Source organism: Debaryomyces hansenii (assembly GCF_000006445.2).
Source record: "Debaryomyces hansenii CBS767 chromosome F complete sequence".
NCBI classification, from domain to species: domain Eukaryota; kingdom Fungi; phylum Ascomycota; class Pichiomycetes; order Serinales; family Debaryomycetaceae; genus Debaryomyces; species Debaryomyces hansenii.
Genome location: NC_006048.2, coordinates 1184823 through 1211728, shown reverse-complemented (window position 1 = coordinate 1211728; position 26906 = coordinate 1184823). Strand labels below are relative to the sequence as shown.

The window sequence follows — 26906 nt, the reverse complement described above, 5'->3', positions numbered from 1 at the left end:
ACTGCTGTCCATATTCTTTTTCAATCTGAACACATACATTACATACATTTAACATAGTGTATCGTAGAGGCCACGATTAGTGCTAAAAAATAATTATTACTTATATTCGTAACTGTGGTAATAACTTACATATGAGGTTAACAGATCAGAGATGAGATTAAAGTTGAGCGCTACCATAACCTCTGATATCTTGAGCAAACTTCCAGCTTTGGTTCTCACATTTCAAGTTCTTCTCGAACTTCAATTCCTCTCCCTTCTTTATGGTAACTAATGAAAATTTATCTAACGATCTAGCATCTCTATAGAACAAAACCCTCATACAATTCAATATGGCATCTCTGGCTTGTTCTTCGGTGACATTTTCATAATCAGGATCCTTTGGAACCAACTGTCTTAACAATGGGACAGCTAAATGCGATCCAAACCCAGTGGATATAGCAGATGAACCGTAGGTAACTCCCAACAAATCAACGTATCTTAAAAATGGAGTACCATCATCATTAAACCCTCCAACAACAAGCGCGTTCCACAATGGGTTCATTTTCGATCTCCTATTATATAAAACTTTCGATAAGTACTCGTGGACATGTGGTGCTCTCAAATTGTGTCCTCCATCGTTGTCATAAACCTCTTCTGTAGTCTCTAATTCCTCTAACAATCTCTCAAGTTGTTGCATATCCGAAATATCTCCAGAAACACCAACAATTGTTTCTTTTCCTACTCTAAGCAATCTTTCCATATTAGTGAATCTGAGTAACGAACCGTACGAACCTAAGTTATCTGCGGCCATGATTATTCCATCCTTGAATTTTAACGACACCACTGATGTACCAGTGATTATGGGTTGTTGAGTATTCATTTTTGGAAAATTCGTCAAGTTACAACTATCAGCATCATTACTGATTGTTGCATTGGCTATTTGATGGTTATATTGTCCGTAGACGTCGTTACTAGGTCTTCCCCAGCTGAACGGATCGTGATTCATTTTATCTATGCGTTATTAATATGTAACCAAATGAAATCTAGATAAAGAAACTATTCTATGCAAATAAAACACTTCAATGGACAATAGTATTGATCAATTGGTATAAATAATGTTAGTAGTTTGAACTGTTCTTTAGATAGAGTGGCAAACAAATCGTGTTCAGGTTTTTTGTTTGATTACATAAACATTCACTACAAAAACGAAAAAGATCCATACACCAAAGACAGTAAATCTTCACTAAAACGAGCCATACGACGAGTTTCTGGTGTCATTAGAGTCCTTATACACTCGGAACATCAATATGATAAATATAATGATATTGGAATATATATGCATACAAGAAATACAAATTTAGATGGGAATTCAATGTCGATTCAGTACGAGCAAACTTGACCGAATATGAAAGAGTGGTAGCTTCAATTGGCACTAGCTAGGCACTTTTAGACCGCAATCGCCATCAACCACTACGAACCCCGACCGTGGGTTCACTCAACATGTACTGGGCTCGCAAACTTAAAAAATGAGCGTAGCACCACCACTACAAATATTTTCAATTTCGGCTTCACTAGGACCTTTATATCTGAATCTTGGGGACAATGCGGCTCTGGAGAAAGCTTCGCCCTCCTTTGGTTCTATAGAGTTACTGTTGAAGTACGATGATTGCGATGACGAACCGGCACTTCCTGGCAATACTCCATCTGGGGCAAATGGATGTGGTTTAGCAGCATGTGAGACATTTTCTAGAAGCATGAGTTAGTAAACATTCTATTATTGTGCATTTGACATATGAATGGCCTCTAAGGCTTTCATTGGAGCCATTTCATCAATTATTCATATCCTCATTGCTAATGTCTAGCACCACAATTTACTTACTTGGAGCTTGGTGTGGACCACCAACGAATTTAATAAGGGGGACACGTTGTAATAATCTTGTAGCTGGTCTCATTGTGTTTTTGGTAACTATATTTCGTTGTACTTGAAGTAATGTAAGATAACTATTATGAGTATATTGGTTAAAAAAAACGGTTGATTCCGGTTTACTCCAGGAACTTTTTTGACCCGTAAAAAACTGGCAGAGATAAATCCGCCGCACACAACTTGTATAGTTTAATAGTCCTATAATGACCACAAACAAGGTGTGACTCAAGTATATAGAGGATATAGCAGTGATTTGGAATTTAAACACAGCTCAATATTATTATTGATACCTGAAAGAATAGGTAAAGAAAACCTTAAAAAAAAAAGGCTCTTCTGGGAAAATTTGTAATAGCTGCAAATTGTTGATATACTAAATATTTTTCACATTTAACAGACTTAATTACACCCGATAAAATATAGAACAGGAACAGGAATAAAAAAGGGATAATGGAGTTTCTTGACCTTCCAATGGGGGTTCTTAGAAGGATTTTATTTTTTGTTTGCATTGGGCCAAAAGCCCGAGACTGCGACAAGGTGAGTGGAAGCACTACAGATCTACTAAATATGCTCTACACGTGTAAAGAGTTATACGAGAACTATATATACATGGCTTATACAATGCGGCCGTTGGTTCTTAAGGATGATAGTGTTAGTTTATTCAATCTCTTTAATTTGAAGAAATATCGTACGCATGGCTCGAAATGCATGAAGTACATTGGGTCCCAGAGATCCATTAGGGATAACACGAGAGCATTAAACGTTATAACATCGCCCAGTTTGTTTTATAGGAAGTACAAGGTGGAAGAAGGAGAGGCCGTATCTGAATTTGCAGAACCGTTTAAATTAACTAGGTTCGACCTGCTTTTACATTTGCATTTGCCTCAGTTTAGGATACTACATACGCTAAACATACGAGGACGACATATCAAATTATTGCTTTATTTCTGTTTTTTGCCGGAGAGTTTAAAGTCAATATCATTGTTTATTGACTATAAGGAGCATTCCTTCAATAACTATCAGGAACTAAACGCCATTCTTCAGGCGATAGAGAACAAAAGTACCAACGCAGCACTCGAAAATTTTCTGGTGTATTCTAATAACCCAATAATGCAAACGAGAATCCACAGCAATTTCTACCTCGTGAAGGGAAAACCAGTCATCACCTACAATGAATATTTCTCGACCCAAGTTGTATCGAAGTATGAGAAATACAATTTCAGAAGGAAAAAAGGGTTAGTCGTATTTGGCCTTATCATGTACAAACTTCTTGATAAATTCAGGAATTCCTTGAAGTCTATAGAACTAGAAAAAGTTGATTTTGCGTTGATATTCAACTCAAGCATTGTCAATTCTACCTTTCGCAAAATCACCTACAATTTCCATTTTCCCACATTGCGGTTACTTGCCGTTGATAACATCTCATCATTAAAGCTCAACACATGGATCAAGGCCTTCCAAGAGGATAATTCAAGCTTTAGAAACGATAAGCCGTTATTCATTGTCATGCATGACGAATTGAGTGGCTATTTGCATACCAAAACTGTTGGCTCTCATTCTGGATCACCAAGAGGAATTCACCAAAGATGGCTCCATTCAAAAGATCCGTTGAAAACTATGAGAAACATCAAGCTGGACCTAGATATAAATCTGTGAGTTATAAATTGTTCCTCTAAAGAAAATTGAGAATCTTCCTATCATTAAAGTTTTATAACAATGAAAAAGTAGGTATCAGCAATGCAATGTGCTATTATATTTATTTCTACTATACCTTTTTGCACCCATGTCGCTGTTTATAAATTCTCTTACATTAAATCTAGGCGTGGTTTGAACAACATAGTGATGAAATTTCCTCTTGGCATGAAGAAAATAGGCCACCTGATGTCATTTCATTTTCGATGAAGCTTTCTAGTGTAACAATTTTAATTGCAAAGCATTGCTTCGTCTTGCAGTAGAAGCAGAATTATACTGTTTGTCCGTTAAACCCGGCTTAGTCACGTGTAATAATATCAATAGGTACCATTATTTCGAAGCCTGCAAGTATATAAGACCAATATATACCTCTAGCTTGCTGGCAGGTAAGAAGTCCCAATATCATGTCTTCGATTAAAGCTGCTGTAGCTAATGAGAATAATGAAGGTCCATATTCTACCCGTATAGTGGAAGTGGCAAAACCAAAGGTGACAGACACAAGCATTTTAATTAAAACGGTTGCAATAGCAGTAAATCAAATAGACTATTTATTGCTTGTAAATAGGGTTCCCAAGGATGGAAATATCGTGGGCTGTGAATTGAGCGGGATAGTTGAAGAAGTTGGTAGTAGGGTTTCACGAGTTCAAACAGGAGATTACGTGTCTGCATTTGTTGCAGGAGAGTGGACTGGAATTGAAGGTGCATTCAGTGAATACGTTGCTGTTGGTGAAACAGCGGTTATAAAACACGATAAAGCTTCTTTTAGGAGCAGTGCCTTGAAGCCCGGTTCGTATGAAGCAGGTCCAGTTGATTCCTTTGAAAGTGCGGCCTCTCAAAACTTTTCGCTTGCAACTGCAGTTGTTTCATTTTGCCATGAATTGGGACTTGACGCTAACCGTGATTATCATGGGGAGAGCATATTGATTTGGGGCGGAGCCACAACTGTTGGCACCATAGCAATTCAATTGGCCAAAAAAATCTACGGTTTGAAAGTTATTACAACTGCATCACCTCGGAATAAAGACTTCTTGATCAGCCTAGGTGCTGACGTTGTTTTTGACTATCATGATAAGGATGTTATTGAAAAAGTTAAAAAGTATGATAACAATATCAAATATGGCTTAGATTCAGTGGGAAGTGTTCCCACGTTCCAAGGGGTATACGATGCGACCGGTAAAAATGCAATTATTGATAATGTGTATTTGGTTTCTTCCTCCGTTTTGAAATTAGACTCTAACCGTGACGTCGAGTTTAGAAAAGTATTTGTACATTTAGCAATAAGTGACTCGAAGCTTCAGAATGGGGATGTAATCAAAACCACGCCTGAGTTACTTAATCATTTCAAGACTTTTTGGTATGATGTTTTGCCCAAGCATTTTGAACAACTTAAAACCACCAATTTAAGAGTTTTAGAACCCGGATTACAGAGCGTCAATACAGCAATGAAGTTATTTGCTAATGGAGAAATTCGGGCTGAAAAAATTGTATTCAGACTCAGTTAGTATTTCTGCAACTGTGATCTATTACCAAATCGTATTCTTTTCACGAACAGCAAAGGCCACTGATCTTCAAAATTTCAGTATATGTGGGGTTTTGCTGCTAATTATACCACCCTGTTTTGGAACAATATATGTATTGTATTGAATGTATCAAATGTAATTTAGTATACTGATGGCGTACTTGTGAATAGTTTTTGCCCGATAAAGACCACACAACCGTACTCTTTCAAAATAGCTCTCATTTTAAAGGAATTTCAAAAGAACAGTAAACAACATAGATAATCAGTCCTCTTTAAACGCATTGAACGAATATTTCAAGCAAGACCGTTGACTTCCTACCAAGCTATTAACGAAGATACGACATTCCATAAAAACCATAACAATAAAATAACTACGATTAGAAATAATTGTAGTAGCTATATAACGGTACTCTGAAACAGAAAACCCATTCCTATATCATCATTTTAGCTCCGTAAGATAATAGTATAGATGCAAAATGCCGGCAAATACGTATTGTGTTTTATGCACAACCATTTTTCGAGATTTTTTTAGAACACCAAATAGGTGTTACCATTGATACTATAGTACAATTCGAAACAAAAGAAGATCAAAACGATATGAGCGACGCCAAGTTACAAAGAACCATTCTTCGGTTTAAGTCTAAAATAGAAAGCGGGGCTTACTATGAAGCACATCAAACATTGAGAACAATTACCAATAGATATGTCAAGTCAAATCAATATAATGATGCAATTGATTTACTATACCAAGGATCATCTATTTTATCATCAAATAAAGAATATGCTTCAGCCAGTGATTTGATAAGCTACTTGATTACTGTGTATGAAGAAAGTGATACTAAATGTACCAATGAAGGAAGTAATAAGGACTACAAGTTGAAATTAATTGAATTGATTAGTTTATTACCAGATACAGACCCAAGTTTACCGGATTTAGCGAAAAACAGTATTAGCTGGTCCCAGACTGACAAATATAAGTTTGGCGATTGTGATTTGCATCATGCTTTTGGGATTAAGTTTTTGAATAGTGTTAAGGATGAATCACACAACATTACTGAAGATGACAGACAAAAGTTATTTGCATACGCTGAATCTCATTTAATATTAGGTACACACGAATCCTTGCCATTTTATATTAACTTCCTTTACCAATGGTTTGGAGAAACTAAGAATAGCGTGGATCCCGGTATCTTTATGAGCAGAGCAGTTATCAATTATGCGTACTTGAAAAACGTTAAGTTTGTGCAAGAGTCTGTTAACAAGTTTATGTCCAAGCTTATTGTCGACCATAAGGACTACGAAGTTATTGAAGAAGGTGAATCCAAAATTTACTACTACCAAGACCCTGATTATCAATTTGTCAACTTTTTACAATTATTATCCATTACTCTTACCAAAGAGAATGCCGGACCAAAATTCATGAAGTTGTACGAACAGTATAAGAGTATGTTAATAAAATTCGGATCTTTAGGTCCGGTTGAATATTTGGGTAGATTGTACTTTGGCTTAAACTTGGGAAATCCTCAAGGTAATCAAAATATGTTAGCAAACTTGATGGGTGGTTTATTTAAATAAGTATCTGAGCACATAAATACATAAACATATATATAATACAAAATTAATATTCGTCGACACCAGCGATTCCCTCGACATCCTTGATGATACAGGAGTTGTCTAATGCTTCAACCAATTCGGGCCTTTTTGCTTTTAACAATTCATGTTTAGCTTCTGAGTAGGTGCACCACCTTCTCTGTCTCTTTTTCGATTCTGGCCATTTGGAACTAAGTTTATCAACCACCATTTCATAGAAATGAAACTCTGACTTGGGTATAACCCCACTTGGCTCAAATTCTTTTCCTTTCTCTAAGATTGGTGCTTTCTTACCTCTCGAATCTAAGGCAATTGGTAACTTATTCAATATCTTTCCTTCACACCCTGCCTCCTCCCAGGTTTCTCTTGCGGCACTAACAACAAAGTCATCCCCTTCATCAAGCTCAATTCCTCCTTTAGGAAATACCCATCTATTCTTATGGGCCGTAGACAGAATCATTATGACCTTATCTTTGGTAGCATTCATGCAAATGCATCCTGCCACCATTCTTGCATTAGTTTCCGGGTTATATCTCTGATTTTCCCTCCCAACCCTAGATTCATTAGATTTACTAGGTAAATTGGAACTTACTGACCCTGTATCGTCACTCATTATACCAGTTAATGTATAAGCAGTTGTGAATCTAATTCAAACGTGGTCATAATACTACCTAAATACTTGAATAAAATCACGTGCATCAAAATAGATATGATCGACTTTATAGCCTATAGAGGTTTATAATAGTTGGCAGTTTAGTAGAAGAGATATACTTTAATAATGAAGATATCTTGTTATTTATTGACGTATTTGATTACACAGGTCGTGGCTCACGGGGATCATAATGAAGCTCATAAAAAACCTGATGGGTTGAGCTGGCAAAATTGGCATATGATTGAAGAACATCAAATGGATCAGTACGATACCGATTTATTCTTCAAGATTCATGACTTACAAAATAAGGGAACCTGGTCTAGAGATGATATCTTAAACTTGTATGGTTTATTGAGAGAATCAGTCGTAGGTGACGGATCTGGTATGGGAGAGCATTCTCACCAACAAGAGTCAATAACTCAAGAGGCCAAAGATCATGTGGTCAATTCTATCCTTGAATTAATCGACAGTGACGGAGACAGACAGATCTCGTTAAATGAATGGAGACAATTTTCAAAGAAAGGAGAATTGCCTGACTTTGGATATGGCCAGGGACATCATTTAGATTTCGAAACAGAATACGAAGAACATCATTGGAACAAGTACCACGCCAACCAGGATCCAGAAGTATTAATCAAACATAGAGAAGACATAGAGCACGAATTGTTGCATCACGAACACGAGATCGAAGAGTCCCACAACGCTGCTCCGGATATCAGAAAGGTCACAGACAACTACTTATCAGACATCCGAATTCAAAATGTGCCTTCAAAATATAGAAGTCAATAGTCTACATATATAATTCCACGATATAGTTTTGTATTTGGCTCCCATAATGACCATGTATCCTATAAACTAAAAGAATCCCACCAGTCTCCTATAGCGATACATAAACCTGAAGAATCCCTGTATCTATTTCTATCTCTGCCTCTAAGTACAAATATATACTCATTGATATTGTCTAGGCCCTTATTTATCTAAAGAACCAAAAGCACAATCTCTTAAGCTTTGCAAATCTTGCGAGCACTTCTTTTGGTCACTGCCATTCATCTTCAAACATGCCTCGTATGCTTGCAATTTCCCAGAGCAAACTCCTTGAATCTTCTGGAAAGCCGGAACATCTTTTTTAATACATCCGGCTAAATTATATTGCTCTAAACCACACAGATTTGCATCTGGTGAAGGTTTCGACATACATTGATGGAATGCTAAGAACTGTTGAGGACAATGACGTGCAATATCTTCGAGTAATATTTGATCAAGAAGACCACTTTGACCTGTAGACATTTTAAAATTGGTTATAGATTATAAAAAATATGTTAAAACAGTATATTTCACTAGCAAAATAACAATAATTCAAGTATGGCAAATGTTGCAGCAGACCTTTTTTGATAATTTTCAGTCACAATTGACCCGCACAGATTTGGCAGAATTTAATAAAGAAATTGTATATTGAATGATGTGAAAGGGATATTAGACAAGTACGGATGGCATATTTCTCGAAACTTCCGCATGGCATTAGGACCACGTTGATAACATTGACTTGGTTTCCAGTTTTGTATACGTTATCGAACCATGTATATCAGCCATGCCAAATTACAGGTATGTCAATGACACCTACGTTTAACCCGGGCACAGAAACTATGAGTAATGACGTTGCGTTGGTTCAAAAGTTTAACCTTAAAAAACCTAGCTCATTGCATCGGGGTGATGTGATTATGTTTAGATCACCACAAGACCCCGAGAAGTTGTTAACTAAGAGAGTTGTTGGCTTGCAAGGTGATGTGATTGCGACCAAGACTCCTCCATATCCAAGACCCCAAGCCACAATACCCAGAAATCATTTATGGGTCGAGGGGGACAATATGTTTCATTCAGTTGATTCTAATAATTTCGGACCTATTAGTCAGGCATTGGTTATAGGGAAGGTAGTTGGGATTATATGGCCGATTTCTAGGTTCGGAACTGATATTTCGGAAGGTGGCAGGGACGCAAGAAAAACAAACGAAAATTTACAGGTGAAACTGTTGGATGATATTAAATAGACCAGGGGAATTTTGCGGTCATTTGCATACATATTAATTTCTATAAACCCAGAGGGTGAAAAGATATTCTTATTGAGAATCAAGACGTCGCTTAATTTTGTTCCCTCTTTTGATAATCCAAGGATCCAATCTAAAAGGCCCTAGCTCGTCATTTACGCTATACGATCCACGATTTTGGCTCAGCATTTCTGTCCTATGTATTCTTGTTAAGGGTTTAGTATAATCCACTTCTAATAGAGTTTCCTTATCGAAACACTTGTTTCCAATATAGTCATTTTTGCATATATAATTTGGCACCCATAAATCAAATACCGGCCTGAAAATATGTTCAGCATACTGATAGTAGAGCAATCCACGATTGTATTCTCTCTGCAAGATTTGTCTAAATGCTCTTGGTACATAAGCTATAGACCCTTCGAATAGTGTAGGAATTAAAGGATCTAAATTTTCAAGTGTGTAAAAATGGTTATCTTTACAGTTGAAAATATTCTGATGATTCCAAAGCTCTGCTTTTTTGAGAGACAAATCCTTATAAAGATCATCTTTCAGAACTGTGTGTGAGGCATCTTTCATAACAAAATCACTGTCTAAGACCTGATTAAACTCGGAAAATGCCGTATCGTTTATTGGGATATCATTAGCTGTATTTGTGAATGCTAGTGCAGTGATATCAACATAAAATCCAGTTTCTGTATCAATAAATCTTGCGTCTATTGTATTTTCACCGTCGCCCTTTTGTCTATCGAAGTACATGGAACTAACATCCAATAAATAGGAGCCGACACCTAGGTTTAAATTATAATCATGATCAGTTAGATCAAGTACTAAAGTATTATTGTAATATTTTACTATTGTTATCAACGATTTCATAGTTATTTGTACATCTAGATCTTGATCCCAGGGTAAATTCATGCCATTCCAATACCAGCCCAACATAGAACCATGGGCAATCCAAGTTTTGATACCTAACGTGTTGGAGAATCGCAACCATGCTCGGGTTAATCGATGTAATATAGCTTTTCTCTCATATTGGGAATAATGCAATTGCTTAAAAAATCGCCAATCATAATGATTGTCCTTTTCTCCAAGAACCGTAGCTTCATGAAAATATTTTTTCTGCGTTGAATTGATCGTATTGATCTGTGATAATAATTTTGCATCAAAAGTGTTCCAAGATCGTACTAATTTTTCTTTGAGTTGACTTTTAAACTCTGCTAAATGGAAGAAAAAATCGTCCTTCGATAGTCTCTTCGAGTGAGTATCACCACATCCAATAAGTCGAAATATATCATGAGTTAATTCTTCATCTGGAATAACTGAGACATTAGCAATAGGCAGAGATAGTAATTCTATAAGCTTATCGGCTTCTTCGCATATGCTTATACTCTCATCAATAGTGCCGCTTAGAGGGATTACAAGGCTTTTTATGAAATAAAACAAATCACTCTTTCCATAAAAAGGTTGCTCCCTCAATGAATATGTAGGAACTATAAGGCCACTTCTATTTGGTCCTACCCCAAGCAAAAATACTTTCTCAGGAGGAGGCGCCGAATGCAATAAGTATGAAGATCCTATAATCTTCCTTACTTCCTCAGATGCAGATAAGTCTACGGGTTTAACTATTTTAAACTGAATATTACCTTTGGTTTCATTTTCTAAGTCCTGACAACTTTCTAAAAATCGGGTCCCATTGAGTTCATGAAGGTCGTAGAATGCACCACAATCAAGGTTTATTAGTGACGTGCGTGGAATATTAAGTCTCGACTGCAAATCAAGAAATGTATTCCAAGTAAAAGGAATCTGTAGTTCATCAACATTTTTGAAACTGTCTTGTTTTAATTTATGCGAGAGATAAGATAACCATAATGCTGGTAGTAACCGTGGGTCAAACTCGTTGCAGAGACTGCAATACCCATAATTAGACAATTCTATGTACTCTTCATCTTCGTCGTCCCTAAATGCATTAGAACCACCGGGTATATATGACTTCGTCAATATTTCAAGAACAGGCACTGTACATGAGTCGATATTATATGCATCTATAATCAGTAAATACTCTGGTTGATGCAAAAAAAAATCCCGAAAAAATCCCTGAAAATACACATAAATGGTTAAATGACAAACAGAAATAATTGAAAGTATCCGTACTAGCTTGGATCTACTGACAATTGCAACAATTAACGCTATAGTATTTATCAAAAATGGTAGTGATTTATCATGAAAAAAGGTTAGCACTTTTAGTAATTCTACCATCTTCTTTCTATATTATCCAATGTATCCAGATTGAATAATACACTAATATAGTAGATCAAAATTCATACCAGGTCTACGTTACTATAATTATACGTCTTGTAATTTGATAAAGAAAAATAAGTCAATGCATTGGAATAATAATACAGGTCGTGTAAATACCTCAACTATTCAGGTGTAGTCTCTTATCTAGACTTAAACATCTTTTGATTCAATATTTTCAAACAAGATTGAATTCATTTCTTTCTTCACATTGCTAATAGATATGCGACTAGGGAATAAATAATTATCTCAATATTATCGGAATAGTTTTGTTTAGCAAGTCCAAAATATGCCATTTAGTTGAGTCCGGGGCGTATAAAGCGTTATTTAATTTAAAATTGTAGTTTTCTAACGAGTATTTGGCCAAACCTCTTTCAGGTCCATAAACTTATTCTTCGTTAAATAATATGCGATTCAATTATCTTGATAATAGTTGGCTGAAAAATTCTCCATTTTGTTTTAATACGCATAATCCAAGCAACTTCTTTATTCCGGCATAAGTAGCAATAATGTTCAGAGTAGGGTTATAAGTTACTAATTTGGATAATTAAAACCTCAGATTCTTTCTTTTATCATCATTTTCGTTAGGATAGCCTCTCTTATTATATTTAATGCAAGTGTTATAGATTGCAGTAACAAGAGGATAACAGATTGTGTGCTAGATGAACAGCTGTTTTAATTATACCGTGTTATATAGTTATATCCTTTAACAATTCAATAGCCCATAAATGAAATTTGACAAATATTTGGTCATCGTCTGTTAATTCAACCAACGATTTTGGCCTGATCAACGATCTTCGCAAGTATCTCTCATTATCAAACATGGCACCGTTGGCATTACTAGCCTCTTTCTTCATGATTGCATTGTTAATGACAATGTCCACTTGCGCTTGTATTAAGGAAATTATCTCGTTCAAATATGTCGCTATTATATCCCAATTTTGAAGAAGCTTTGTTTCAAAATCAGCTATGACCATGAGAGAATATTTTCTTTCTGAGCCACGGGAACTTAAATCTTTAATCTTAAATATTTTACTTATGCAATAGCCATTAACCACGTCTCCGTAAAATATTGGTTTTGAGAGATCAGTTGTTGTTTCCACCGATAATGACTTCATAATTAGTTTGGTTAGCGCCGCATATCGCTGCTGCGATGATGGGTAATGTGTAGATATATACACTGCAGGGGTATTGGACTCATTCTTATTATCCATGGTTGTAACCAAATTCACTGCATCATCTGGAAGGATAAGCTTGCATGAAGCACACGAATGCAACTTTGAAGTATTTCGTAATAAATGTTCAGATTTATCTTGTAAAGTGGTCATCTGTGTACATATAATCGTGGATGGTCCATGTAGCTCACAAAAGTGAGCTAGACAGGCTATAAAGTTTACCATGTTGTTTATATAATCTGTGTTCGGATTGTTAAAAAGACCACTCATTCTAGTTTAAATAATCTTGCGAAATATGAAAAATAGTTTATCTACTCAGGCATCTGACACAATTTAGTGGATGACAATGAGATTAAGATGGAGTATGATAATGATTATAAACTAAGATGCATAAAGAGGATATTCTTACGAAACTTATACTTGGAACTGGAGTCCAAACAAGAAATAAATGGTAAACATACAGATGTAACGAGAATCTCACCTAGAAAGGAAGAAGTGATAGGAAGACGCAGGAGCTTATTTCAATCAATTACACAGTTTGATGAAATAACGAATATTGGGTTGCTACATATAAATACATTGAAATTAGTGGATTCATTCTTCACGTTACATGTGCCCTATATGAATGAAGACTTATTAGTTTATGTCAGTGAAGATATTGGATCTAATATGAATCCTAATTTCAGACAAATAACTTTGCCAACATTACCTAATTGCAATTCGCCAAATTTGATACTTAAGATATGGTGTAAAACAAGCCAAAGTAGCCAATGGAAATTGTTCTACAAATATGATATTGACTTGAGTAACTTATGGTATATTGGGGATTCATTGATAGACACAGAGAATTATTTCCACAGTAATTCGGTGATATTTAATTTAAACGACCGTTATTATACAATACCTGGATCTTTAATTGTTGACCGAGAGAAAATGATAGACAGTACTTCTAGTGCCGATTCGAAACATATTTTACCGTCATATTCATTTGATTCAATTCGATCATTAAACAGTATATCCAGATCATTGAAGGAGCTTATGAAATCAAAGAATAAAATATCCATGCAAATAAATGAATCTGTAAATAAATCAAAAGAATCTTTGAAGAGTTTATCTAATTCAGATAATATAAATATCGAACAAGAAATGTTGTCAACTGAAAATGCAAGATTGGATAAATACATAGAAAGACAAGAAAGCATAAACGACAAAATAATGTCTGATATAATAGCAAAGAGAATTCAAATCAGTCACATAAAACAGGCGATTAATGGAACTATACCGTCTAAGATTGAAATGGCCACAAATCATATAGAAGTTGTAGAATCACAAATTGCACCAATTCGTGAATCGTTAAGCAAACAGATTTACCCAACCATTGTTCAAAACTTACAAGATGCAACCCATATTCTAAAGGAGATTATATTTATTGAGAATTTCGACAACAGTATTAAGTTCACAATTATGGGATTAGAGTTCCCTCTGAGCATCAAAGATTTACTAGATATTTGTTACTACAATAAGTATGATTTGCATAATTACAACACCGGCGAACTTAAGTTCGCAAATGAGATAGAATCTCATCAAGTGAAAGTCAATCAAATCAATGCTGGATTAAATTATATTGTCCAGCTAATTAATAATATCGCGCTAATAGCCAATACTAATTTAAAATACAAGATGTATTCCTATGGGAATTTCTGTTATGTATTGGATCCCATAGGGAGCGAGTCCAACCAAAATCTTTTAAAGTATCCATTATACTATGATCAAGGACACACATTGAAATTACCAATTGATCGGCAGCAATGCGACAGAAAACTAAACTTGCAAAACAAAGGCTTTGAAGTAGGCCTCGAATTATTGAACAAGAATTTGATAAGCCTTATTAACGACGTGGCTAATGATTATGACAAATACTGCAAAACAATTAAAAAGTCACTGGTTTCTGATAATATTCCTGTCGACTGTTTAGATAATTTCTTATGGAATCTACAGTACCTCGTGTTGTTTATCACCGCTCCAACTAATGTCAAGTCAGTATAACTTACGCTAAAGTTGGCAGCACGTAAACTGATACGCAAAAAATGCATGCCTCAACAACCTATTGTGCTTAATTATCCTTGGAAAACCCTTTAGAATTATGGTATGCTCGTATAAAGTTCGCAACTCATTATCTATTATAGTATTGCAGAACGAATACATACAATGAAACATTAAATGCCGTTAACAGATTCGAATTGAAGTATCTTATCAAGATATCTAAGTGAAAAACATAGCATGTGACGCTAGACGATTTAAATAGGAATTAGAGTAATAACTACTTGTTAGTAGATGTATTAATATTTATTATAACTTTACTATAAAGAAGGTAAGATAAAACAAATAAAAATAATCTTTTTTATTTGACATACCGATTAAAGTAATAAGCAGCCTGCGATAACACCAATAGTACCATAACCTATTCCATTTGAGCTTGAACCTGCGGTGGAGCTAATGGAAGTAGAACTACTAGATTTGCTACTGCTAGCCCCCGCCTTTGTAGCAGAGCTGGAAGCACTGGATTTAGTACTGGATTTAGCACTGGATTTAGCACTGGATTTAAAACTGGAACCGGAACTAGTTGAATTCTTTTTCGAAGATGATGAAGATGCCGCTCTCTTGGCTATACCTCCGTCAACTTGGTAATCGTTTGCTTGAGCAGAAACTGTAGCAGCAACTAAAAATAAGGTTAAAATACCTGAAGCTTTCATGATATGTGGAATATAGAGTGAAATACAAAAATTGTTTCAAGAGTTTGAAAAAGAGTAAGCCTTTTATATCTTACAGATAAGCATGCTATAGAGGAAGCTATATTATGCCCCTATAATTTAACTCAGACTAAAATTGTATCCACGTTTATGTTATGACTTTGCCGGAACTGAATACCTGTAAGCCTTCATAATTACTACATGGCTATGCTCACCAGCTTGCTTCATATCACTTCCACTTACATACAATAAGAATACCTATTGCAAACAGGTATAAGCCTTTTACAACGTATCTACCACGTCAAGCAAGTTACGACCTCGCATATTCAATGTGTCAAAATAAACAATAGCACGGTGTCAAAAATATTGCCTTGATATTAATTTTAGAATACTATTATTTTGCATCAATATTTGGGGTCTTGCACAATATTGGGCTGAGCTTTGAATAAGGCGTAACGCCAGAAATAATATTCAAAAGGAGAATGACTCTATGAATAACTATCATCAAATGCTCTACAAGGCGCATACTATGTAAACATGTTGTATTCATTAATAATAATACACTATTTGCGGAATTCAAAATATAACTGGAAACGAGTATCAACCCATAAACCCCCCTCCGGCGAGGCATAGGTTTCTCCTCGTAAAATGAACTTTGTAAATAGGGGTCTTTTTGGCAAAGTAGGCGGTCATATGGTCGCTGGTGGCAATGATTTCCTTTCTATTTGATTTATCATTTTTAAAGTTTTGCGAGTTGGCACTTGCATTCCTCGAGGTGCCATTTGCATTGTTCGAGTTACTATCAAAACTGAACGCTTCAGGTTCGGGACCAGCATCGTTGGTATTCTTTTTGACATCCCATACTCTGACCGTGTTATCTGCGCCACTGCTTACCAACACGCCTCCATCTCTAGAAAATGCTAATGAATAAATTGATGATCTACCATGTCCTCTCATAGTTTTCAATCTTCTACCGGAACCCGCATCCCATATGTTAACTACCCCATCTTCACCAGCACTCGCTAACCATCTTCCGTCACTGGAAACTGCCATGCAATTAACTGGGCCAGTGTGTCCCATAAATATACGCACAGAATTACCAGTTTGAACATCCCACATACGGCATGTTTTATCTGACGATCCAGTGAATACATAATTTGAATTAGGGTGGAATTCAATACAATCAACATCATTGATATGGCCTGCAAAAATTCTCAAAGGGTAAATATGATCCGTGGCCCACAATCTTGCGGTTTGATCATGAGAAGCAGTGGCAAAGTAGTGACCAAATGGGGAGAATTTAACATCCCAAATAGGTTGATTATGACCCTTGTAAGATACCAATGCAGAATAAGAATCCAATGACCATAATCTAACAGTTTTGTCCTCGGATCCAGAAATTAAGTACCTGTTGTCTGGAGAAAAAGACACACCATAAACTGGCCCACTGTGCCCTATTAATTTACGGCTATTGTCATTATTGTATTTGTCCTTTTTAAATACTGACTTTAAAGGCTTTCCGTCTAGACTCCATAATTTTATAAAACTATCCTGGAATCCGGCAGCCATTAAATTAGAATCATCATTGAAATCCAAGCAAGTCATATCATTGTTAGCGTTATGAAATGTGTACATACAGACCGAAGGGGCACTTGCTTGTATAGCACCTAATTTGATTTTTGATCTAGAATCTTCAACAGCTAAAATTTGTCTCTTAATGTCAGAAGCATCTTTTAAAGGTAATGGTAACGATTCCCTTGCTGGTGAATCATCTTCGACCGAAGTTATTTCTTGAAACTCTTCGACTAATGATTTTTCATTGACTGGATCTGTCTTTTCGTCTTTGACCTTCAACTCAGCTTCAATTTCCTTTTGTACTTCCGGTTCCATTGGTAATTTTCCTAATTTAACCGGTTGTTCGTTGAATTTATCAATTTCATTGGTTTTAGTAATGTAATCGGGTATACCCTCATCTGGGTTAGCTTCACCTTCCTGGTCAACCTTATCAGGTTTAGTAGTTGAAATAATTGGATTTAAATATTGATTAATAATACGAATTAAAATAGCCCCACCAACGGCTTCATTTTCATGTAAGAAATATAATAATAAATTAATAGAAGTCTTGGAGACTATAATTCTATACTTATTATTTCTGTACGCTTGAGCCAATTCGTTTTCTTTCAAATGTTCCGGTAATGAAATACCTGCTAGTTTATTGATTTCTAATCCGTGCAACATAACATGGTCGCCTTTAAATTTATCCAAGAACCTCTTAGCTTGCGATGAAAAATTTTTAGCAATTAATTCTAAGAAACAATGAATGAAGATGGGGTATAATAATCTTGATAATTCTGGCTTATATAAATCTAAGGAAGTTTCCACCCAACTTCTCAACATAGAATAGACTCTATAATATATTTCTGGATCATTTTCACGTCTTTGTTTCTCTTCATAATCTCTTAAGTCCCTTAATTCTTTTTCCTTGGCAAGCCTAAACTCTCTATCTCTCGAATCTCTCAATTCACGTTCTATTCTAGCTTGCTTATCTCTTAATTCTCTTAATTCTCTTTCATGTCTGCTTGCCTTGTCTTTCAAATCCTTCTCTCTTCTAGATATTTCAACAGGACTAGCTATATTGGACGATGCAGGACTAACTGATGGTACTGATGGTGTTGGTGTGTTTGAACTTTCTAATCTAAGCATAGATTCGGTTTTATTGTAACCCTTTTTATTAAGGTATTCCAACACGATACGATTCAAGTCTGCTTGTGAAAACTGAGGTTGTGGGCCTCTAGGGGGTTGCAGTGTTGTCAGAGGTTGTTGTTGTGGTCTTGCATTACCTTGTTGGGGTCGTACCAGTTGTTGACCTGTCCTCGAATTTAGTGGAGCGGATTGTTGATTGCTATTAGAATCATTAGATTGATTGTTATCCATTTTATTTATGTACGTGCTTCTGCTAGGACACCTTTTGGAAATGGATTAATCTTGAATGATTAACAATGTAACTAACACCTTTAGCATAGAATAGTTTTGTCGATTGAACTTTGACCGCGACATTATACGACGACATTATTGCGACATTTGTATATATTCCTTCTATATAGTATATGCTAGTAAAATATGAATTTAAACAACGTTTCGAATGGTATAAGAGCAAACTAACTTGTATTTAGAATAGGCTTAGCAATATCCCAAGGGCCTTGTAGTTCATTTTTGTACTTTTGAAGGGATAGGAAGTAATTAGGCATTATAAATGCTATTCCTCCTTGCGTTAATACCCACACAATTAAAGCATTATATCCGATTAATATAGAAATTAAGTAGTATACAACACCCGATACAGATATGACTAAACATCTGTGGTATAGTTTACTTCGTGAATGTTTCCGTATACTGAAATCAAAAAGTGGTAATAGGATATTAATCTGAATTGCAAATAATATGAAGCAAAATACCTGCACTGTAGAATTGAGTCGTGATGCAAGTACGATAGCATTGGATAACGATATGTTTGTGGAAATTATAGGCATATACTGGCTGCTTGTAGTATCAACCCCATAATCATGGAAAATTGTATTTGCAAGACATAAAATAAGCGATAATGCCCATATAGAATCGGATGAAGTAGACTTGGTTAAGGACTTCAAAACTGGAGATAGCAACAAGATAATGAAAATAATGATTAGGAAGGATTTAACTTTTGGTTTGGGTCCCGAGGAGAGTGCTGGCGACGAGATTGGAATTGGGTAATATCCCTCATTTTTATGGTCAGCTAACGAAATATTGATTTGATCCCATATTATGAAGCCAATTATAGAACAACAACTGCTCATAAGGGTGGGCCAAACAGAATTCCAATACTGTAGGTAAATTCCCGTAAATATCAAAATTACTAGCAATAGATTGGATAAATGAAATGCAACTAAGGTGAAATCGTCAACCAACTTCCAGTAAGAGTATTTGGAAACAGTGGTATTCCTTTTTAACTGGGCAAGAAAAGATTCATTTGTATAGTTATCTGGATACGGCTGCTGTAAATAGAGCAATTTTTTCCAAGGCTTGAGTTTCTTTTTAATTGGAGATCTAGAGGGGATCTTATGCAAATTTTGTTTGGTATTCTGGATTTCAAGCCCAACGGACAGGTTATTAGGTACTTTTAACGAGTTCATATCAGCATGCCATTGAATTAAATTCGGGTTTTAACGTATGAAATTTAGAACTAAGATTATGTGTGTTTCATCCCATTCAATAAATGCAAATTGGTAAAAGGATTGACGTTTATCGTTCTGAGTAATAGTGTCTATGACTAATGTAGGATATGCCTATATGAAAATAATTCTGTGGTGGTATAGTTTCAGTGAAGAATATTTAGCAAATGCGCAAAAAAAATAATATAATCATATTCAATTCCTTTGATAGTATGATTAGTAAACTATTTTGAATACAGCATGATTAGAAACAATACCGACAAACTATCGGTACCTCATCACTCGTATAGTACATCTACATCCTCGATGTCGAGTATTGGACCTACTGGATATAATATCGGACATAGGGCAAATAAATCGGGATCTAGTACTACACGATTATCTCGAACAAATACCAATAATACAGACACATATAGTAATGATGTACAAAGCATAAAGACCACAGACAGATTACCCACAGCCAAACCTAGCGTGACGTATCTGGATAAACTTTGGACGCAAATTGATGTTCTTGACGATGTCAAGAATATGTCCCACCAGGTTAGACTAAAAGGGTCATTTTTTAACGACACATTTAATGAAGAACTCGAGAAGTTGAAATTACTGCAGAATAAGTTATTTGAGGTGATGTCCAACCAGCATTTCAAAGGCTACTCAGATAAAGATTACCAAAAACAATTGTATAAACTTAATGTGGCCACTCCTAATGCCAGTACTCCGCAACTCCTTAACCAAATTTCCGAAGAAACTAGAAACCCCGTAAATGAAAGACTCACTGAATTTTTTGCCAATGACGCCGAAGACCTGAAGCACCTTCTATATAAGAAACAGAATTTTGACGAAATCAGCCTTTATGTGGAAGAGTTAAAGGTCAACTTGGATAATGTTGGTCAATCCATGAAGAAATTTGACGAAAATACCAGAGATTTATGGTAATCTAATTTTCATTTCATATAGGGATCTTCCAGGTCTCTCTGAATACTACTTATTTCAGATCTCCGGTAATTGTACTACATTTGCATATGTATGATATATTGTGGTCTTCGCGTTACCAAATTCAGAACTCCGACATAGTCACCACGTCATAATAATGAAAAATTATTTTCGTGACTAGGCATTTAAAAAGCTAATAAACCTCCACTATTTCTCACAGCTTTTGTAACAGGATTGCTTTTCTGGCATTCTGGAGTACATTTGTGGACCATGGGGATTCAAACGGATGAGCATTGTCCGCTATTCGCGGAAAAACTAATAACTGCGCATATTGTCGGATTAATATTACGTGGACCAAATTAGACCTTTCTTTGTAAAACTTTGAGTTGACATATTTAGAGTAATCTATATAGATACACTTGTAGCTGACGCTATTCCGATGTGCATGAATATATTTTTGGGATTATAAGATTGTTTGGGAGATCTCTAGATTGTAAAATATATTGCGTCACGGTGTTCAATAATATGCCCGAGATTGCGAGCCCGTCTTATCGTCGATTTTTTTTTGCTTCTCAACTGATAATTCGTCACTATATCGAGTGTTATTATTGAAACACGACAGGTACGTATATAAGCTCAGAAAATTTCATATTCTGAAAAGAAGTATTTGATTTTATATTTTATAATTTTATTTTCATAAATCTATACTTGATATTAAACGAAAATGGTGCACTTAGGTCCAAAACCTCCACAGCACAGAAAGGGTACTTTTACCGATGTTCCTGAAGATCTCATGAAGGAGTTGAATGAGTTAGAAGAATTATTGACTGTTTCTCCAGACACCTTAAAAAAAATCACTGAACACTTCATTGGTGAATTGGAAAAGGGGTTATCCAAGCAAGGAGGTAACATTCCTATGATCCCAGGATGGGTTTTAGATTTCCCAACTGGTAAGGAAAAGGGAGACTATTTGGCTATTGATTTAGGTGGAACTAACTTAAGAGTTGTGTTAGTTAAGTTAGGTGGTAACAGAGATTTCGATACCACTCAATCTAAGTTCGCATTACCAGAAACCATGAGAACTGCTACTTCTGATGAATTGTGGACTTTCATTGCTGAATGTTTGAAGAAGTTCGTTCAAGAAGAATTCCCACAAGGGTGCACTAAACCTTTACCGTTAGGTTTCACTTTCTCTTACCCAGCAAGTCAAAAGTCTATCAACACTGGTGTTTTACAAAGATGGACTAAAGGTTGGGATATCGATGGTGTTGAAGGCCACGACGTTGTTCCAATGTTACAAAAGGCTATCGAGAAGGTTGGAGTCCCAATCAATGTTGTTGCTTTGATTAACGATACCACTGGTACTTTAGTTGCTTCCATGTACACCGATGCTGAGACTAGAATGGGTTTGATCTATGGTACTGGTTGTAATGGTGCCTACTATGATGTTGTTAGTGATATTCCAAAGTTGGAAGGCAAGATGCCAAGCGATGTTGACCAAAGTGCCCCAATGGCAATCAACTGTGAATATGGTGCATTTGACAATGAACTCGTCGTGTTACCAAGAACGAAGTATGATATTCTCATCGACAAACAATCTCCAAGACCAGGCCAACAATCTTATGAAAAGATGATTTCCGGTTACTACTTAGGTGAAGTCTTGAGATTGATTTTACTTGATTTAGCCAAGGAAAAGAAATTGATCTTCAAGGGTCAAGATTTATCTAAGTTAGAAACCGAATTTATCTTAGATACCTCATTCCCTTCTAGGATCGAAGAAGATCCATTTGAAAACTTAAGCGACACTGCCGAATTATTCCAAAAAGAATTAGGTATTCAAACCACTTCGCCAGAAAGAAAGATCATTCGTCGTCTTGCTGAATTAATCGGTGAAAGATCTGCTAGATTATTTGTCTGTGGTATTGCCGCAATTTGTAAGAAGAGAGGTTACAAGACTGCCCATTGTGCTGCTGACGGTTCCGTTTACAACAAATACCCTGGTGTCAAGGAAAGAACTGCTAAGGCCTTAAGAGATATTTTTGAATGGGAAACTAAAGAAGACCTTATCACTATTGTCCACGCCGAAGATGGTTCCGGTGTTGGTGCTGCAGTCATCGCTGCCTTAACCGAAAAGAGATTGGAACAAGGCTTATCTGTTGGTATTCAAGATTAAGCTTACCTGTAAATAATTCTTTAGAATTAGATAGTTAATTGCAAAAACATGTACTGGTTATAACTAATGAAATCGATCACGTGATTGGACTCTGCTTCATCTAAAATTTAGTTCACAATGGAACTTATATATGGCGTTTAGGTTACGTTGATCAACACCAGAGAATAATGTCAGGTATATATGATAAGCCTGAGCTCCATAGCGGTATAAAGTTGCAAGATAATAATGATATTGAAACCGAGAAATATGTAGAAGAAACATCAGAGTTTCTAAATGAAGCATTGCTTCTGAACAACCAAAACGAAGAGATCAACAATACTACAGGCAACCAACTGTCATCGGAAGACGTTAGTTACGCAGATGCAATAAATGCAAGCATGTTTCCTCTTCAAGAAGAAAAGGAAGAGTCGGTGTATAATATAAATTTATGGTCAATTTTAAGAAAAAGTTCAATTAACTTGATTTTACCGTTCATCAATGGTATGATGTTGGGCTTTGGGGAAATATTGGCACACGAAATAGGGTTCCGTTATAACTGGGTTGGTGCTAAAGTAGAACCCCCAAGAAGAATTGCTCGTAAAAATAAACAGAATCAATCTGCCTTCTTATAACGGGTTAATGTTCTATATATATTGTTTAGCTACATACAATTCAATTCTATGATCATGACATGAAAGGATAACGCTAATAATACAGTCTGCAACAGTGATAATAACACGATTACTGCAATAAATTTTGGAGATGGACCGTAATTCTCCGAGATATTCTCTTTGAGGTTAGCCTTCCGGTTTTTGACGGAAAATTATAGAAATAAAATTACATTATGAACTTCTTGTAAGTGAACAAGCATTGTTGATTATCTATATAACCTACAGACTTAACAGTATATTTCACCAATCATTGGAAAATGTCAGGTAACAAAGCTAACGAAAGGGTCGAAAGCGATGCGTTCGGAGAAATCTCCGTTCCAAACGATAAGTATTGGGGTGCCCAAAGTCAAAGATCGTTAGGTAATTTTGATATCGGTGATATTAGAATGCCAGAATCCATTGTTAAATCATTTGGTATTTTAAAGAAGGCTGCTGCCATTGTTAATGAGGAAATCGGTGCGTTAGACCCTCTGTTAGCTAAGGCTATCAAAGAAGCTGCAACTGAAGTTGCGGAAGGTAAATTGACGGAACATTTCCCATTAGTAGTCTACCAGACAGGATCCGGTACTCAATCAAACATGAATGCCAACGAGGTTATTTCGAACAGAGCAATCGAGATTTTAGGCGGTGAAATGGGTTCAAAGTCCCCTGTTCATCCAAATGATCACTGTAATATGTCCCAATCTTCAAATGATACTTTCCCAACAGTTATGCATATTGCAGCCGTTACTGAGATCAGCAACAAGTTAATTCCTTCTTTAACACAGCTTCGTGATGCATTTGATGCCAAGGCAAAAGAATTCGAAAAGATCATTAAAATCGGTAGAACTCATTTGCAAGATGCTACTCCATTAACTTTGGGTCAAGAATTCTCAGGTTACGTTCAACAATTAAGTTTTGGTATTGAACGTATTCAACAAACCCTTCCAAGATTATCATACTTAGCTCAAGGTGGTACTGCTGTTGGTACTGGTTTGAACACTTCAAAGGGTTTTGATGTTAAGATTGCGAAAGAGGTTTCTAATATTACTGGGTTGAAATTCCAAACTGCTCCAAATAAATTCGAAGCCTTAGCTGCACATGATGCCTTTGTTGAAGCTTCTGGTGCCTTAAATACATTAGCTGTATCTCTTTTCAAGATTGCTAATGATATTAGATACTTAGGTTCTGGTCCAAGATGTGGATACGGCGAATTATCCCTTCCAGAAAATGAACCAGGTTCCTCCATCATGCCAGGTAAGGTTAACCCTACCCAATGTGAAGCTATGACCATGGTTTGTGCGCAAGTTATGGGTAACCATACTACTATCACTTTTTCAGGTGCATCTGGTCAATTTGAATTAAATGTTTTCAAGCCTGTCATGGCCAGCAACTTATTGTCTTCGATTAGATTAATTGGTGATGTATGTAAGTCATTCAGAATCCACTGTGTTGAAGGTATTGTTGCCAATGAAGAAAAGATTTCAAAAGTCTTGAATGAGTCCTTAATGTTGGTCACAGCCTTGAACCCAAAGATTGGTTACGACAATGCTTCCAAGGTCGCCAAAAATGCCCACAAAAAGGGACTCACCTTAAAGCAATCCTGTTTAGATTTAAACATGTTGTCCGAAGAAGAGTTCGACCAATGGGTCAGACCAGAAAATATGCTTGGTCCAAAATAATTAATATGTATTTACAGTTTTATATACACTAATATACAAAAATCATTCTTCGTCGGATTTTTTGTCGTCCTTTTCACTGAACAACTCATATGCCCTATTTATCCCAATGGGAAACCTCTTTTTCTTGCCGCAAGTGTTGCATGAATGAACCAACAAGTCATTATGTGGTGCTTTTTCTTTTGATTTATTTTCTATTTCTATAGTTTCATTGACACCCGGAACCAATAATGTTTGACACCCTTTGCATATCGTTCTTTTCAATGCTGGTGAGAGTTTTGTCACCGATTTCTTAGAAATCAAATTAACATTCCTGGCCATTGCTCTTGATAGGATCCCATATTTCGGCGTAGCTGCAAAATGGCTTGATGCCTGATATAAATATGATATTCTTGCATAATTATCTATATGAGGAACATTCTTCGGTGTCGGTTTACCTTGTTTTTTAGGACCCATGAAGCATGTAGATAAATCCTTCTAGTTTATATGACGACGATTGAAAAATCATATTCTTCAAGCCCGCGACATTTTAGTGACCATGTCGTCTTCTAAGGTGAGCCTTAGTATGAACCCAGCGAGATTTTATGTTAGATTTTATCTATCATACCTTGCAAAAATAAATCTATTCTCTATAATCTTAATATAATCATTGATATTTATACTTATAATGAGTGGTTACGATAGTGCTTTATCCATTTTTTCGTATGTATTATGATTGAAACGCAATTGACATAATTATGTCTAAATTCAGGAATCTTGCCACCCAATTTACAAAACGAGTACTAACCAATATTAAACTAGACCTGATGGACATGTTTTCCGTATGTATACGTTGGATTTGAAAGATATTGTTAATGATGAATTACTAACCAATAAATAGAGGTTGAATATGCTTCTGAAGCAGTTAAAAGAGGGACGTGTGCTGTTGGTGTTAAAGGTAAAGAAACAGTGGTATTAGGGTGTGAGAAGAGAACAACATTAAAATTACAAGATCCACGTATCACGCCTTCGAAGATATGTAAGGTTGACAATCACGTCTTGCTAGCATTTGCTGGGTTAAATGCAGACGCAAGAATCTTGGTTGATAAGGCCAGAGTTGAAGCCCAATCGCATAGATTAACATTGGAAGATTCTGTGACTGTTGAATATTTAACCAAGTATGTAGCAGGTGTTCAGCAAAAATATACCCAATCGGGTGGTGTTAGACCATTCGGAATTGCCACCATAATTGCTGGTTTTGATAGTAATGACAATGTCCCAAAATTATATCAGACTGAACCATCGGGAGTGTACAATGCATGGAAAGCTCATGCCATCGGTAGATCATCTAAAACTGTAAAGGAATTCTTAGAGAAGCACTATGAAGAAGACATGAGTGATGAGCAAACCATTAAATTGACAATAAAGTCGTTATTAGAAGTGGTTCAAACAGGAGCCAAAAATATCGAAGTGTCTGTTTTGAAATCGGGTGACAGAATTGAAAAATTATCTGTTGATGAAATTAAGAAGTACGTTGATGAGATTGAAGCCGAAATTGAAGCGGAAGCACAAAAGAAGAAGCCAAAATCTAGAGATACGTAGAATAAGTCGTTTTAATGTATTCTAATGAATGATAGCACTATAAATGAATAAATTGTGTAAGTTATAAAGTTTAATAAAATTTTGAATC

General features: G+C 35.9%; 20 protein-coding genes across 20 annotated transcripts; 11 read left to right on the top strand and 9 right to left on the bottom strand. All coding sequences in view use genetic code 12, as the record gives it.

Moving 5' to 3' along the window:
- Positions 1 to 157: 157 nt before the first annotated feature.
- Positions 158 to 985, bottom strand: DEHA2F14322g (DEHA2F14322p; the record flags this gene model as incomplete). Its single annotated transcript, XM_460985.1, has 1 exon — positions 158 to 985. One exon carries the CDS (start codon positions 983 to 985, stop codon positions 158 to 160), a length of 828 nt encoding a protein of 275 aa, XP_460985.1.
- Positions 986 to 1498: 513 nt separating this feature from the next.
- Positions 1499 to 1931, bottom strand: DEHA2F14300g (mitochondrial 37S ribosomal protein YMR31; the record flags this gene model as incomplete). The annotated part of the gene is made up of 2 exons (XM_002770775.1): positions 1499 to 1725; positions 1859 to 1931. 2 exons carry the CDS (start codon positions 1929 to 1931, stop codon positions 1499 to 1501), a joined length of 300 nt encoding a protein of 99 aa, XP_002770821.1.
- A 419-nt stretch (positions 1932 to 2350) lies between these two features.
- Positions 2351 to 3556, top strand: DEHA2F14278g (DEHA2F14278p; the record flags this gene model as incomplete). The annotated part of the gene is made up of 1 exon (XM_002770774.1): positions 2351 to 3556. The coding sequence occupies one exon, from the start codon at positions 2351 to 2353 to the stop codon at positions 3554 to 3556; it is 1206 nt and encodes a 401-aa protein (XP_002770820.1).
- A 440-nt stretch (positions 3557 to 3996) lies between these two features.
- Positions 3997 to 5094, top strand: DEHA2F14256g (DEHA2F14256p; the record flags this gene model as incomplete). Its single annotated transcript, XM_460984.1, has 1 exon — positions 3997 to 5094. The coding sequence occupies one exon, from the start codon at positions 3997 to 3999 to the stop codon at positions 5092 to 5094; it is 1098 nt and encodes a 365-aa protein (XP_460984.1).
- Positions 5095 to 5708: 614 nt separating this feature from the next.
- Positions 5709 to 6686, top strand: DEHA2F14234g (DEHA2F14234p; the record flags this gene model as incomplete). The annotated part of the gene is made up of 1 exon (XM_460983.1): positions 5709 to 6686. One exon carries the CDS (start codon positions 5709 to 5711, stop codon positions 6684 to 6686), a length of 978 nt encoding a protein of 325 aa, XP_460983.1.
- Positions 6687 to 6729: 43 nt separating this feature from the next.
- DEHA2F14212g (DEHA2F14212p) lies at positions 6730 to 7188 on the bottom strand (the record flags this gene model as incomplete). Its single annotated transcript, XM_460982.2, has 1 exon — positions 6730 to 7188. The coding sequence occupies one exon, from the start codon at positions 7186 to 7188 to the stop codon at positions 6730 to 6732; it is 459 nt and encodes a 152-aa protein (XP_460982.2).
- A 291-nt stretch (positions 7189 to 7479) lies between these two features.
- On the top strand, positions 7480 to 8142 carry DEHA2F14190g (DEHA2F14190p; the record flags this gene model as incomplete). Its single annotated transcript, XM_460981.1, has 1 exon — positions 7480 to 8142. The coding sequence occupies one exon, from the start codon at positions 7480 to 7482 to the stop codon at positions 8140 to 8142; it is 663 nt and encodes a 220-aa protein (XP_460981.1).
- A 180-nt stretch (positions 8143 to 8322) lies between these two features.
- Positions 8323 to 8640, bottom strand: DEHA2F14168g (DEHA2F14168p; the record flags this gene model as incomplete). Its single annotated transcript, XM_460980.1, has 1 exon — positions 8323 to 8640. The coding sequence occupies one exon, from the start codon at positions 8638 to 8640 to the stop codon at positions 8323 to 8325; it is 318 nt and encodes a 105-aa protein (XP_460980.2).
- Positions 8641 to 8840: 200 nt separating this feature from the next.
- Positions 8841 to 9398, top strand: DEHA2F14146g (DEHA2F14146p; the record flags this gene model as incomplete). Its single annotated transcript, XM_460979.1, has 1 exon — positions 8841 to 9398. One exon carries the CDS (start codon positions 8841 to 8843, stop codon positions 9396 to 9398), a length of 558 nt encoding a protein of 185 aa, XP_460979.2.
- A 69-nt stretch (positions 9399 to 9467) lies between these two features.
- On the bottom strand, positions 9468 to 11651 carry DEHA2F14124g (DEHA2F14124p; the record flags this gene model as incomplete). The annotated part of the gene is made up of 1 exon (XM_002770773.1): positions 9468 to 11651. The coding sequence occupies one exon, from the start codon at positions 11649 to 11651 to the stop codon at positions 9468 to 9470; it is 2184 nt and encodes a 727-aa protein (XP_002770819.1).
- A 728-nt stretch (positions 11652 to 12379) lies between these two features.
- Positions 12380 to 13135, bottom strand: DEHA2F14102g (DEHA2F14102p; the record flags this gene model as incomplete). The annotated part of the gene is made up of 1 exon (XM_460977.2): positions 12380 to 13135. The coding sequence occupies one exon, from the start codon at positions 13133 to 13135 to the stop codon at positions 12380 to 12382; it is 756 nt and encodes a 251-aa protein (XP_460977.2).
- Positions 13136 to 13222: 87 nt separating this feature from the next.
- On the top strand, positions 13223 to 14911 carry DEHA2F14080g (DEHA2F14080p; the record flags this gene model as incomplete). Its single annotated transcript, XM_002770772.1, has 1 exon — positions 13223 to 14911. One exon carries the CDS (start codon positions 13223 to 13225, stop codon positions 14909 to 14911), a length of 1689 nt encoding a protein of 562 aa, XP_002770818.1.
- Positions 14912 to 16215: 1304 nt separating this feature from the next.
- Positions 16216 to 18549, bottom strand: DEHA2F14058g (DEHA2F14058p; the record flags this gene model as incomplete). The annotated part of the gene is made up of 1 exon (XM_460975.1): positions 16216 to 18549. One exon carries the CDS (start codon positions 18547 to 18549, stop codon positions 16216 to 16218), a length of 2334 nt encoding a protein of 777 aa, XP_460975.2.
- Positions 18550 to 18773: 224 nt separating this feature from the next.
- Positions 18774 to 19784, bottom strand: DEHA2F14036g (DEHA2F14036p; the record flags this gene model as incomplete). Its single annotated transcript, XM_460974.1, has 1 exon — positions 18774 to 19784. One exon carries the CDS (start codon positions 19782 to 19784, stop codon positions 18774 to 18776), a length of 1011 nt encoding a protein of 336 aa, XP_460974.2.
- Positions 19785 to 20063: 279 nt separating this feature from the next.
- On the top strand, positions 20064 to 20759 carry DEHA2F14014g (DEHA2F14014p; the record flags this gene model as incomplete). The annotated part of the gene is made up of 1 exon (XM_460973.1): positions 20064 to 20759. One exon carries the CDS (start codon positions 20064 to 20066, stop codon positions 20757 to 20759), a length of 696 nt encoding a protein of 231 aa, XP_460973.2.
- Positions 20760 to 21480: 721 nt separating this feature from the next.
- On the top strand, positions 21481 to 22929 carry DEHA2F13992g (DEHA2F13992p; the record flags this gene model as incomplete). The annotated part of the gene is made up of 1 exon (XM_460972.1): positions 21481 to 22929. One exon carries the CDS (start codon positions 21481 to 21483, stop codon positions 22927 to 22929), a length of 1449 nt encoding a protein of 482 aa, XP_460972.1.
- A 167-nt stretch (positions 22930 to 23096) lies between these two features.
- On the top strand, positions 23097 to 23540 carry DEHA2F13970g (DEHA2F13970p; the record flags this gene model as incomplete). Its single annotated transcript, XM_460971.1, has 1 exon — positions 23097 to 23540. One exon carries the CDS (start codon positions 23097 to 23099, stop codon positions 23538 to 23540), a length of 444 nt encoding a protein of 147 aa, XP_460971.2.
- A 296-nt stretch (positions 23541 to 23836) lies between these two features.
- Positions 23837 to 25240, top strand: DEHA2F13948g (DEHA2F13948p; the record flags this gene model as incomplete). The annotated part of the gene is made up of 1 exon (XM_460970.1): positions 23837 to 25240. The coding sequence occupies one exon, from the start codon at positions 23837 to 23839 to the stop codon at positions 25238 to 25240; it is 1404 nt and encodes a 467-aa protein (XP_460970.2).
- A 42-nt stretch (positions 25241 to 25282) lies between these two features.
- Positions 25283 to 25693, bottom strand: DEHA2F13926g (DEHA2F13926p; the record flags this gene model as incomplete). Its single annotated transcript, XM_460969.1, has 1 exon — positions 25283 to 25693. One exon carries the CDS (start codon positions 25691 to 25693, stop codon positions 25283 to 25285), a length of 411 nt encoding a protein of 136 aa, XP_460969.1.
- A 211-nt stretch (positions 25694 to 25904) lies between these two features.
- Positions 25905 to 26818, top strand: DEHA2F13904g (DEHA2F13904p; the record flags this gene model as incomplete). The annotated part of the gene is made up of 3 exons (XM_460968.2): positions 25905 to 25939; positions 26039 to 26058; positions 26118 to 26818. 3 exons carry the CDS (start codon positions 25905 to 25907, stop codon positions 26816 to 26818), a joined length of 756 nt encoding a protein of 251 aa, XP_460968.2.
- Positions 26819 to 26906: the final 88 nt, after the last annotated feature.